Raw genomic sequence first — 12,927 nt, forward strand, 5'->3', positions numbered from 1 at the left:
GTCCCTGGCGGTTGCACTAGGACCCAGGTGTGTGGGAGCAGCAGCAGGAAACTGGGCTTGAATCCACCTGCCCTTTGCCTGGCAGCCTGAGGCTCAGGAAGGGGAGGGGAAAGGGCAGGGCTGGGACTGGGGCAGTGTGCAGTACAGCACAGTGCAGTGCAGCACAGACCAGAGCACTGAGCTGAGTTCAACCAGCTGGGATCCCAGGGCTGTGCTGACTATGCCAACCCCCTCTGCACGGTACCTGGTTGGGGCTGGGGGCTGAGTGGGAAGCCCTGAGTCAGGTGCTCTTGTTTTGGGGGTTGGCTACTTCCTGGAGGACCCAGGACCTGGGAGCCTTCTCTGCAGCCTTAAAATACTGTATGGGAGTATTCTTTTGGGGTTTCTTGTTTAGTGTCCATATACGAAACATCATAGGGTAAAAAAAACTAATGAAAATCTGACCGCCCACCCCTAAAAAAAACCCCTAAGTTACAAAGGAGTTATGATTGAGAGCATCTATTAATAAGTTAATGGTTAAACATATTACAGGATTGTTGTAATTAAATTCTTTAATTGTCTATACACCAATGCTAGGAGCTTGAATAACAAACAAGAATGGGAGTTGCTCCTTTATTAGCATAAATTTGATCCAGATCTGATGCCTAGTAGGGTGATTTGCCTGACTGGAATGTTAAAATGTTATTATCTAGTTAGGAATGATCAAGTGGGCAAAAGGAGAGAGGGAGTGGCACTCCATGCCAAAAATGGAAATACTTGTTTCTGAGTCACTGATAACTTGGAAGAAAAGATCTTGAATGCTTATGGATCTCTGTCTTAACAGATAAACCACAGGATCGGGTACTAGGGTGTGTCAGCTACAGAGCATGAAATCACATTAGGGAACAGGATTGCTTCTTAAACACTTACGTATAACACGGAAAAATCTGCATGATTGTGGGGGACTTCAGTCTGAGTGACATATACTGGAGGTCTCATGCTGCCATTACTGAAACACCCTCAGAATGTCTAAATATTATAGATGATAATTTCCTAACACAAAGTTTGCATCCGACATAGGGAATTTGGTGTTAGACCTAGTACTGGCAGATTATGATACTTCTGAGTCTGAGACTGCTTAAGCCTGATGAGTCAGCCCTGAGCCAGAGAGTGTGATGAGTCATCAGAGGCAATTACCTGCAGGTTTTGTGATAGGCCCTATGCCATTCAGGCAGGATTCAGTCAACCACAGGTGAGGACCCATGATCCCAAAGCAGGTATATAGGCTCCTAAGGGAAGCAGTCTCTCCAGTCTGCTAAATATTGCTATCTAACTGGGAGAATTCCCATTGCCTGTAGTTTCAACAGGAGCAGGGGGGGGTTGGAGGTTCTGAGGGGAGCTGGAAGAGGGCGGGGGGCAGGTTGTTTTGGGGGGCACAGCCTTCCCTACCTGGCCCTCCATACCGTTTCACAACCCCGATGTGGCCTCGGGCCAAAAAGTTTGCACACCCCTGGACTAGATTATCACAGAGGTCCTTTCTGGCTTTGGAATGCATGAATATCTCAAAAACAAGTGTTATAAACCCAGAGAATTCAGAGTTAAGGTTACAATTAGGCCTGGTCTATACTTAAAATTTAGATCAATGTAGCTGCATCGCTGAGGGTGTGAACAATCCACACCCCTGAGTGAAGTAGCTATGCTGACCTAGCCCCCAATATAGATTCCACTAGGTAAATGAAAGAATGCTTTCATTGACCTAGGCCTGGTCTACACTACATGATTACACAGAATTTAGCAGTGTTAAACCGAATTAACCCTGCACCCGTCCACACAACGAAGCCCTTTATTTCAATATAAAGGGCTCTTAATAGCAATATCTGTACTCCTCCCCAGTGAGGGAAGTAGCGCTCAAATCGGTAATGCCATTTCGGAATAGGGTTAGTGAGGCCGCAATTCGATGGTATTGGCCTCCGGGAGCTATCCCACAGTGCACCATTGTGACCACTCTGGACAGCAATCTGGAGTCAGATGCACTGGCCAAGTAGACAGGAAAAGCCCCGCGAACTTTTGAGTTTCATTTCCTGTTTGCCCAGCGTGGGGAGCTGATCAGCACAGGTGACCACGCAGAGCTCATCAGCACAGGTAACTATGCAGTCTGAGAATTGAAAAAGAGCTCCAACATGGACCGCACGGGAAGTACTGGATCTGATCGCTATATGGGGAGAGGATTCTGTGCTAACAGAACTCCGTTCCAAAAGACAAAATGAAAAAACATTTCAAAAAATTTCCAAGGCCATGATGGAGAGAGGCCACAGCAGGGACTCAGTACAGTGCCGTGTGAAAGTTAAGGAGCTCAGACAAGCCTACCAGAAAACCAAAGAAGCAAACAGAAGGTCCAGGGCAGGGCCACAAACATGCCGCTTCTACGCTGAGCTGCGTGCAATTCTAGGGGGGTCCACCACCAGTACCCCACCCCTGTCCGTGGATTCTGAGGTGGGGGTAATCTTAACCGTGCCTGAGGATTCTGCAGACCGGGAAGAGGAGGAGGAGGAAGAGGAGGACGAGCTTGCAGAGAACACACAGCACTCTCTGTTCTCCCCAACAGCCAGGAGCTTTTTCTCAGCCTGACAGAAGTACCCTCCCAAGCCACTATCCCAGACAATGAAGCCATGGAAGGGACCTCTGGTGAGTGTACCTTTTGTAAATATAAAACATGGTTTAAAAGCAAGCGTTTTTTAATGATTAATTAGCCCTGAGGTCTTGGGGATGCATTCGCGGCCAGTACAGTTACCGGAAAAGTTTGTTAATATGTCTGGGGATGGAGCGGAAATCCTCCAGGGACATCTCCATGAAACTCTCCTGGAGGTACTCCAGAAGCCTTTGCAGAAGGTTTCTGGGCAGGGCAGCCTTATTCCGTCCTCCATGGTAGGACACTTGACTACGCCATGCATGTAGCAAGCAATCTGGTATCATTGCATGACAAAGCCTAGCTGCGTATGGTCCTGGTGTTTGCCGGCATTCAAGCAACATCCGTTCTTTATCTCTCTGTGTTATCCTCAGGACAGTGATATTGTTCATGGTAACCTGGTTGAAATACAGGAATTTAATTAAAGGGACAGAGATGGTTGGGCTCTTTGCCTGTGGCTTAAAAGAAATCCTTCCCTGCATTTAGCCAAGCAGGGGGAGGAGGGGTGTGTGATTGGCGCTGAGCTGTTTCGTGTTTGGCTAGCTGGGATCTTCCCTGCTACCAGCCACGTGGTGGGTGGGAGGGTGGCTAGCAGCGATCTTCCATGATACCAGCCATGCGGTGGGGGGAGGGGTAAAGCGATCATCCCAGAGAATTGGATGGGGGCGGTTCTGGTGCTGCACGTTAACAGGAAAGAAGCAGCACTCAACAGGCTTTGCTTGCTATTTGAGAAAGGAAGGCGCTGGGTATATGAAGGCTGCAGAAGCCAGAAGACCATGTTTGTTTTAACATGGCCGCATGCAAGCCGAATTCTGCTGCCCAGACCTGCGTCTGTGATCTCTAACACCAAAGCCACAGGCACTCAATATTAAGATGCAAAATGTGACCTTGTAGTGAGATCACATGTGCTATGTAAGGTGAATAGTGTTGTTCGCCATGAAAGAGTATAACCATTGTTCTGTAAAATGTATCTTTTTAAATACTTATCTCCCTTTTTTCCCTCCCTCCTGCATCTGCAATTTTTTCAAGTCTCCCTCCTCTGTCCCGAAGGCTATCTCAGATAAGGTGGCGGAAAAAAAAGATGCGAGACTAAATGTTCTCGGAAATCATGGAAGTGACCCGCAATGAAAGAGCTCATCTGAATGAGTGGAAGGACATGGTATCAAAGTACAGGAAAGATGCCAGTGACCGTGAGGACAGGAGGGATGAACATGAGGAGAGGAGAGACGCTCAAGATGAGAGGTGGTGGCAGGAAGATCTGAGGTGTCGGAGAGCAACTCTGGGGCTACCGTGTGATCAAACTGACGTGCTCCGGAGTCTGGTGGAGCTTCAGGAACAACAGCAGGATCACAGAGTGCGGCTGCAGCCCCTGTATAACCACCCTCCCCCATCACCATGTTCCTTAGCCTCCTCATCCACCAGATGACTAAGCACGCGTGGGGGGAGGCTCCGTGCACTCGCTCATTCCACCCCAGTGGACAGCCCGACCAAAAGGCTGTCATTATTTTGAAATTTTTTTAGTGGCCTTTTCCTTCCCTCCTGTCCTCCTTCTATACCCCACCTGGGCTACCTTGTCAGTTCTCTCCCTCTTTTTATAATTAATTAATAAAGAATACATGATTTTTAAACGAGAATGACTTTATTTCCTTAGGAAGTAAGTGGTAAACAAAGGGGGAGGGTGGGTGGCTTGCAGGGAATGAGTCAATCAAGGGGTGGGGGGCTCATCAAGGAGAAACAAACACAATAGTCACACCGTACCCTGGCCCGTGATGAAACTGGTTTTCAAAGCTTCTCTGATGCACACCACTTCCTGGTGTGCTCTTCTAATCGCCCTGGTATCTGGCTGCGCGTAATCAGCGGCCGGTTGATTTGCCTCAGCCTCCCACCCCGCCATAAAGGTCTCCCCCTTACTCTCACAGAGATTGTGGAGCACACAGCATGTAGCAATAATAAAGGGGACATTGGTTTGGCTGAGGCCTGAGCGAGTCAGCAATGTGCGCCAGCACACCTTTAAATGGCCAAATGCACATTCTATCACCATTCTGCACTTGCTCAGCCTGTAGTTGAACAACTCCTGACTACTGTCCAGGCTGCCTGTGTATGGCTTCATGAGCCATGGCATCAAGGGGTAGGCTGGGTCCCCCAGGATAACTACAGGCATTTCAACATCCCCAACTGTTTTGTGGTCTGGGAAGTAATTCCCTTGCTGCAGCCGTTTAAACAGAGTAATGTTCCTGAAGATGTGAGCGTCATGAACCCTTCCTGGCCATCTCACTTGGATGTTGGTGAAATGTCCCTTGTGATCCACCAATGCTTGCAGCACCATGGAAAAGTATCCTTTGTGGTTTATGTACTGGGTGCCCTGCTGCTCCGGTGCCAAGATAGGGATATGGGTTCCATCTATCGCCCCCCCACAGTTAGGGAATCCCATTGCAGCAAAGCCATCCGCTATGACCTGCACATTTTCCAGAGTCACTACCTTTCGTAGCAGCAGCTTAATGATTGCTGTGGCTACTTGCATCACAGCAGCCCCCACAGTAGATTTGCCCACTCCAAATTGATTCCTGACTGACCGGTAGCTGTCTGGCATTGCAAGCTTCCAGAGGGCTATAGCCACTTCTCAACTGTGAGGGCTGCTCTCATCTTGGTATTTTGGCGTTTCAGGGCAGGGGAAAGCAAGTCACAAAGTTCCATGAAAGTGGCCGTACGCATACGAAAGTTTCACAGCCACTGCGAATCATCCCACACCCGCAAAACTATGCGGTCCCACCAATCTGTGCTTGTTTTCTGGGCCCAAAATCGGCGTTCCATGGCTAGAACCTGCCCCATTACCAGCATGATCTCCAAAGCGCAGGGGCCCGCATTTTGAGAGAATTCTGTCCTCATCACTCTCGTCGCCGCGCTGCCGTAGCCACCTTCTCCTCGCCTGGTTTTGCAAGTCCTGGTTCAGCATAGACTGCACGAGAATGCGCAAGGTGTTGACAACGTCCATGACTGCTGTCTTGAGCTGAGCAGACTTCATGCTTGCCGTGCTATAGCGTCTGCACAGTTCACTCAGGAAAAAAGGCTCAAAACAGTTGTCTGCTACTTGCATGGAGGGAGGGGTGAGGCTATACCCAGAACTACCTGCGACAATATTTTTTGCCCTATCAGGCACTGAGATCTCAACCCAGAATTCCAATGGACGGAGGAGACTGCGGGAACTATGGGATAGCTACCCACAGTGCAACGCTCCAGAAATCGACACTAGCCTCGGTACATGGACGCACACTGCCGAATTAATGTGCTTAGTGTGGCCGCGTGCACTCGACTTTATACAATCTGTTTTAAATAAAACGGTTTCTGTAAAATCAGAATAATCCCGTAGTGTAGACATACCCTAGCTACCATCACTTGGGGAGGTGGAGTTCCTACACCAATGGAAAAGTCCCTTCCGTCAGTGTAGTCTGCATTATGCCAATATAGCTACAGTGCCATAGTTTTGCCAGTATAGTCCCCATAGTGTAGACTTAAAAAGTAATGTACAATTAGGGCATTCAGACAGTCTTCACTCTGCCTTGCAATGATTCCAAGAGGGGAAGTATATATGAAAAAAGTCTTTAAGAAAATCAGTTTAATCTAAACTCACCTGAAAGATGATAGCACAGCACACTGGGGTGGTGTTTCAGAATTGTCTCAGTAAAAACTTCTCTCTGCTGAATTTCAAGCACCTAGGTCTGTGTCTCAAGTATTTACCTAAGCCACAGGTCTGAGTACTAGGAGACCTAGATTCTTCTGCAAAGGAATAAAGTGCTTGGGGTGATCCAGTATCTGTTGAGGGGGAGTGATATCTGCACTTGACCTCAAACTGTCACTGATTGACAGTCAGGTCTTGGGTTTATCCCTTAACCTCTGTGCCTCACCTGCCTTTGTAAAGTGAGGATAATACTGATCTGCCTCCAAGGGGATTTAAGGCTCAATTAATTTATATTTGGGATGCACACTGAGATGCCTGGGTGGAAGGGGATAGGGAGGGTAAAGGAGTAATAGATGTTAAAGATCCTGGTTTCCTTTATGGAATGGTCTCTCCTTTCTTCTTTCCTTCCCCACAAAGGACACTTTGGACGCGTACCCCTGTGGCTCGGATCACACTCCCAGTCCTATGGCCAGTCGGGTGCCTCTTGAAACAGCCCCCATCCTGGAGAAGCCGGAAGCCCATCTGACTGCTGTGGCCGTGAATGTGGAAGATGGCCACACCATTGCTTTTCTGGGGGACAGCAGAGGCCAACTGCACAAGGTAGGAGTTGGCTTGGACAGGCAGCACGAAGAAAAGGCATTACTGGTGAGGGTCAGGCGTGGAGTGGTGACAACTGAGGTGCTCCTATTGTGTGCCGGAGTCTTAAAAACAGAAGTGTCAGAACCCCAGAGGTGGTGGAAGCTCACTTGAATGGGGGTGGAGCTTAGGTACATATTGGGGCAGAAGGAGGCAGTGCAATGTCCTAGGAGGGTGCACAGGAGCAGAGGGAGCTAGAGGTAGTTGGGAGGAGGTGGGAGGTTGATAGGGGTAGCTGGAGGAGGCCCAGAGGAGCAGTGGGTGACTCCCTGCATAGCCCATCCGACCCCTGCCTTCTCCCTATGTTTGCCTAGCTGGAGTCTCTGCTGTCTGGATGGCTTTTCTACCTAGCTCCCAACATCGCCCAACTCCAGTTCCACCCTGGGCTCCTCATGGATCTGGCCCCTAAGCTCACTTACCTGGTCCGGCTGTTATGCTTATAAGAAGCACATAGGATCTTTTCCAGGGGAAAAGGCAATACGCTGCGCTTATTGGAGATACAACAATTAGCATATGCATTCAATCACACACATGCACACACGTCCCTCCAGTTGATGTTATAGTTACCAATACAGAGTCCAGATCAACCTAGTGTCCAGCTAGGTTGATCACGGGTAGAGAGGAGCCGGGTTCTGTCAGTTGCGACACGATGCTCTGGGGAAGTCGTGGCAGGATGAACCCAAAGTTTCATGGCAAAGCACCTTGTTTATATAGTGCTCTTCCTTCATTGGGATCAGTGAGCTTTGCACCGTCATGCTGTAATCAATTGCTGTTTAATGGACGAGTGCTTGTTTTCTTAAATTGTTCTTCTCATCCTTTATTTTGTTCTTTCATCAGTCTCTCAGGGAGTTACCCCGTGCTGGTTTTGATCACAGCTATCTTGTCCCCATTGATAAGTGCCTGTCTCATCTTTTAGAGTTCTCAATCTGCTCTCCTCTGACATCTCAATGGGGCATGTTGCAACCTCCTGGCGCCTTTACATCCGTCCCTGATTCCTCCCTAGAACATCTGGTCCAGTGATGGCCTTCACACTTATCTTCTAACACAACGTTCCTCATTCACACACAAAACCAGATTGATTTACACAAAGCATTTGAACAGGAACATTACATTGCAGTGCAGGAGAAAACAATCATTGCATTCTTTTACTTATTTCAGAATGCTAAACCTACAACAAAATGGTGACCCTAAAGGTCTGTCACTGGCTTGAAATCAGCTTCAGACACAAGATTCTGGCTGATGCATCTTTACCTATGGCACACTAGGCCATTCTTTTCTGCTTTCAGAAAGGGTGGCTGGTAGGATATGGTCCAATCATACATCAATACATTTAATGCATGCTACATTATTATTCTTTATCCTTCATTCTAAATTATACAAACATAAAATCCTACTACTACACAGCTACAGCATCCCAGGCTCCCTCTGTGCTGACCCACCTCTGAGTGCCCCCTACCGGGGCCCAGCACCTGCTGGCTTGGAGGACTCTTTGCATCCAGGGAGGGGAGGGAACCCCCTGGCCCAGGACTGGAGCCCTCCACCAGCACTGCAATTGGGGCCCCATTCAGCCCCTGCACAGAGGCTCAAAAGTGGTTAGAATTAGCAGAAGTAGCAGAAAACTGTTTCCATTCCCCAAAAGAGTGCTGGAATGGTATTCCAGAGCACTCTGGCAGGACTGGAACACTGTCCTATTGTGTGCCTATTGTTTCTTTATCTCTGGGAGGAAGGATGTGCTTGTGGTACACATCTCGGAGTTGGGATCTGGCTTTGGTTCCCAAATTTTCCACTGACTCCATAGGTGACATGTCACGTCTCTGTTCCTCAATTTCCTTCTCTGCAAATTGGGGACAATAATGCTGATCTACTTCACTGGAGCTTGGGAAAGATTGCAGAGGATCATAATTCCCAAAGAAGAGTTGTTTAGTCACTCAGATCAATTATCGCGACAAACCTACAAGAAGACACTGAATTGTCCTGCCTCCCTGTGATGTTTGTCACTTACATGCCACAATCTATTACTACTAAGGGCTGAAACAACTTCTGTCTGATTGAACTGACCTCGTTATCTCTAGCTTGCTTGCTAGCACACATATATATACCTGCCCCTGGATATTTCCATTACATGCATCTGAGGAAGTGGGTATTCACCCACGAAAGCTCATGCTCCAAAACGTCTGTTAGTCTATAAGGTGCCACAGGATTCTTTGCTGCTTTTACATTCCAGAGAAGTAAGTCTCTGCTGGATAGCAGCGCCATCTGATGGCTTGTGCTCAAACTCAGCATGCTCTCAATTAAGAATAAGTAAGGCTGCAATTTAGTCCTGGGTATTTTTAGTAGAAGTCATGGACAGGTCAGAGGCAATAAACAACAATTCATGGCCTGTGACCTGTTTGTGACTTGTACTATAAATACTCTTGACTAAATCTTAGCTGGGGGGCTGCTGCTCAAGGGGACGGAGGCCGTGGGGGGCACCTCTCGAAGATGTTTTGTAGCATGAGCTTTCGTGGGTGAATACTCACTTCGTCAGATGCATGCCGCAGGATTCTTTGCTGCTTTTACAGATCCAGACTAACATGGCTACCCCTCTGATACTCTCGAAGATGGGGGCCCTGGGGCTAGTGGCACCAGCTGCGAGGGGCCGCTGAGCAGTGGCTGCTCTAGCCACTCCTGGGGCCGCTACTCAGGCAGTCCTTGGAGCCATCTGAAGCAGCTGCTGCCCGGGGCTGCCTGAGCAGCAGCCGGTGCAGCTGGCCACAGAGCCACTCCAGCAGTGCCCAGTGTGGCTGTCCCCAGGGCTGCCTGAGCAGCTGGCCCTGTGGCCAGCTGCTTGGGCGACCCCAGGGTTAGCCACACTGACCACTGCAGAAAGCCTGGAGGTTATGGAATGTCACGGAATACGTAACTTCCTTGACCTCCATGACTGACATGGATCCCTAAGAATAAACAGAACTGCTTATACAGAACACGTTTTTGGTTATAATCTTCTCTGAGCCAGTACTGGTGCTACTCTGCAATGCTTTTAAGAGCTGTACTCTACTCTTGCTTTAAACCTCTTTTTTGAGTGTCCATCTCTATGACTGCCACTGAGTGTTTGAGTCTGCCATATAAATACATAAATTTGTAACACAAAGAAAAAGCCCTCTATCCTGGGCCTGAATCTAAAAATAATTACTCTTTCAAAAAAAAAAAAAAACCCTTCATTTTCCCCAAACCACAAAATAACCAACCACCCCAACCCATCTGCAAATGCCAGTGATCTTTCTTAGGTATATGGCACCCATTACCATAGTATCTGAGCACCTGAGATCTTGAACGTGTTTATCCTCGCAATACTCCAGTGAGATAGTGACTTGCGCTATATTATCCCATATTACAGTTGGGAAGCTGAGACATGGAGTGACTAAGGCCAAGACCCACAAATGACCCACTTCCTAACAATGGAAAGAGCCTGAATACCTTTGGGAATCTGGGCCCAAGTGACTTACACACAGTCATATAGGAGTTTGTGCAAAAGCAGGGAATTGACTCTGGGTCTCCTAAGTTCCAGGCTAGCATACTAACTACTCAGCCATCTTTCATCCCTTTTGTGTCTTGTATCACAACTGTCCTTGAATACATAGATGAGGCCTTGGTTGCTGACAGGTTAGTGCAATCTGAGATCAGCCATGAGAATAAATTCCAAATGGAGGCCCCTCATGGAGAACAGCCTGCTGGCAGTTCCCTCTCTCTTATACCAACAGGACAACCATTCAGGGGTGTTTACTGGCCACAGTTACAGCAGTATGTCTCTGTCTGGGTGCTTATATAGTCCTTCTGACCATGTCGTTAGAGCCTCCGAAACACGAATTGTTCCTCACAAATCCCCTGAAATAAAGAATATTCCCCATTACATATGGAGAGCTGAGACACAGAGTGATTTGCCTGAGGTCACACAGAGCCTGTGACAGAACTTTGAACAGAACCCAGGTGCCCTGAGTTCCAGTCCAGAACCTTAACCACATGGTCATCCTTCCTCAATATAATATAATTTAAGACATTTAGGTCTCTATAGACCAAACTTAGCTTCTATAAATTTCCCCTGGAAACCTATAGGCAGCCAGTACAGGCCCTAGAACAAATGCTCCATATGCTGCTAGCAAGAGGCACACCACGTACCAATTAGGTTATCACAGTTTCCACACTTTTCAGTTTCTGGATTGATTTAAGATATACCTCCAGGTAAAGCATGTTGCAGTGTCTACTGTCAAGGCATAGAGTTTCATAGCTAAAAGAGAGAGTCCCAACCTCATAGCCCCATGTACATGGATGAAAGTAACTTAAAAGTCTTACTGGCACGGGAGCCCAGCTCAGAGCTCCTGCAAGGGGCGGGGCCTCAGCCTCTCCCAGCCAGCCCTTCAGCGCTGCCCGGCCCGTGCCGGCAGGGGCTCCAGTGGCGATTTAAAGGGCCCAGGTCTCCAGCTGCTGCCACAGTAGTGGAAGCGACAGCCAGGAGCCCCAGGCCTTTTAAAATCTCTAGGACCTAGGGCAGCTGCCCCTTTTGCCCTGCTCCCCTCCCCCAGCGGCCCCTGGGGGGGAGCAAAAGGGGCAGCGATGTTAAAGCGCTGCCACGTGTGGCAGCACTTTAACATCACCTATGTACAAGCCCGTACCAGCAGCCACCTCTTACTGGTACAGCATACCGGCCCACTTTCACCTCTTCCCACATAGCAAAGAAGAGTAATTATCACAACTGCTGTTATATGGTAACTCCAAAGCAGCGTAGGTCCAACTGCACCCCCTGAATGCAAACTTGTGTGACATATGATGGAAAAATAGCCTCAGCTAACGGGGGAGATCTTTTCCTCACTATATCCTCCATCTATTTTCTCCAACATTTCCCTGCCTTGTCTCCTCCTTCCTAGTGCCACAAGGACCAAGATCCGAAACTCTCACCACCAACCCCCCGACTCCAGACCTTAGTGTTCCCAATAGGTAGCAGTGATGGATATGATTACAGCATGTTCTCTCCTGATGGTCACTCAGTGGCTTGATAACTAGTTCCTTCCACAGCAAGTTTATGGTTCCCAGATACCCATGACTGACCACCTCAGCTATAATCTCAGGGTTTTCATGGGACTGGTCTAGCCAGGATGGGGCATCCTACACCCTGTGAACACACAAACTATCGTGAAAAATCTTGTGGTTTAAGCAATACATCAGTCAATAGCTATGTCCAGGAGGTGGCAATTATTGCCCTGCTAATTTCATTCATTCACTTTTCTCCTGTCCACCAGACTACATGTTCACTTATTGACTCATCCACTCATTTTTGCACTCCTCTCTGCCTGTTCAAATGTCTGCCCGTCAGCCCTCAAACCTGTTTGCAAAAGCTCACTTTCCCCTTCGCCTGCCCACATACCTACCTGCTCATCCATTTGTATATTTCCTTTCCCCATTATTGTTATACATTTACATTTCTGTAGCACAAAGGTCCACCAATCAGGCTGTCAGAGCCCATTGTTTTGGGCACTGTACAGATACTCAGTAAAGAGACCATCTCTTCTCTAGAGTAATTACAGTCTAGTTTATGACAAGATGTAACAAGGAGATAAGACAAACAGCAGCTGCTCGCAAACCTTCTGACCACCCACTTCCACCTTCATTTTGCCTGCCTGCCGACTACGATTCTGTCTCTTACAGGTGTACTTAGGAGCAATGGGAGATGCTAATACATATGCTTCTCTAGTCATCCACTTGAACAGCATGGTGAGTGGAGACCTGCTCTTTGACCAGTCGCAGCAGCACCTGTACGTCATGACCCAGTCAATGGTGAGAGCAATGAAACCCCTACTGCAAAGGAATGAAAGCATTTGGGGCCCACAGTACTTCCTGAGGGAAAGTGGTGTCTGTAGTCAGCCTCAAGCTGTGGCCACAGGGGCCTGGCCTCATGCCATGGCTGTGAAATATGATG

At 48.2% G+C, this 12,927-nt stretch overlaps 1 protein-coding gene across 13 annotated transcripts in view; it reads left to right on the forward strand.

Annotated features, from left to right (window-relative positions):
* The window catches only part of PLXNB1 (plexin B1), a 244,001-nt gene that overhangs the window by 120,974 nt on the left and 110,100 nt on the right, over positions 1-12,927 (forward strand). For 12 of the 13 annotated variants that reach the window (XM_050959798.1, XM_050959796.1, XM_050959797.1 and 9 more), the window contains 2 exons: positions 6,759-6,941; positions 12,657-12,785. In XM_050959798.1, the coding sequence (XP_050815755.1) occupies positions 6,759-6,941; positions 12,657-12,785 (312 nt within the window). The remainder of the gene's footprint in view (positions 1-6,758; positions 6,942-12,656; positions 12,786-12,927) is intronic. The other variant, XM_050959802.1, reaches the window with a different exon arrangement.

The sequence above is a fragment of the Gopherus flavomarginatus genome, chromosome 6 (assembly GCF_025201925.1).
Source record: "Gopherus flavomarginatus isolate rGopFla2 chromosome 6, rGopFla2.mat.asm, whole genome shotgun sequence".
NCBI lineage: Eukaryota > Metazoa > Chordata > Testudines > Testudinidae > Gopherus > Gopherus flavomarginatus.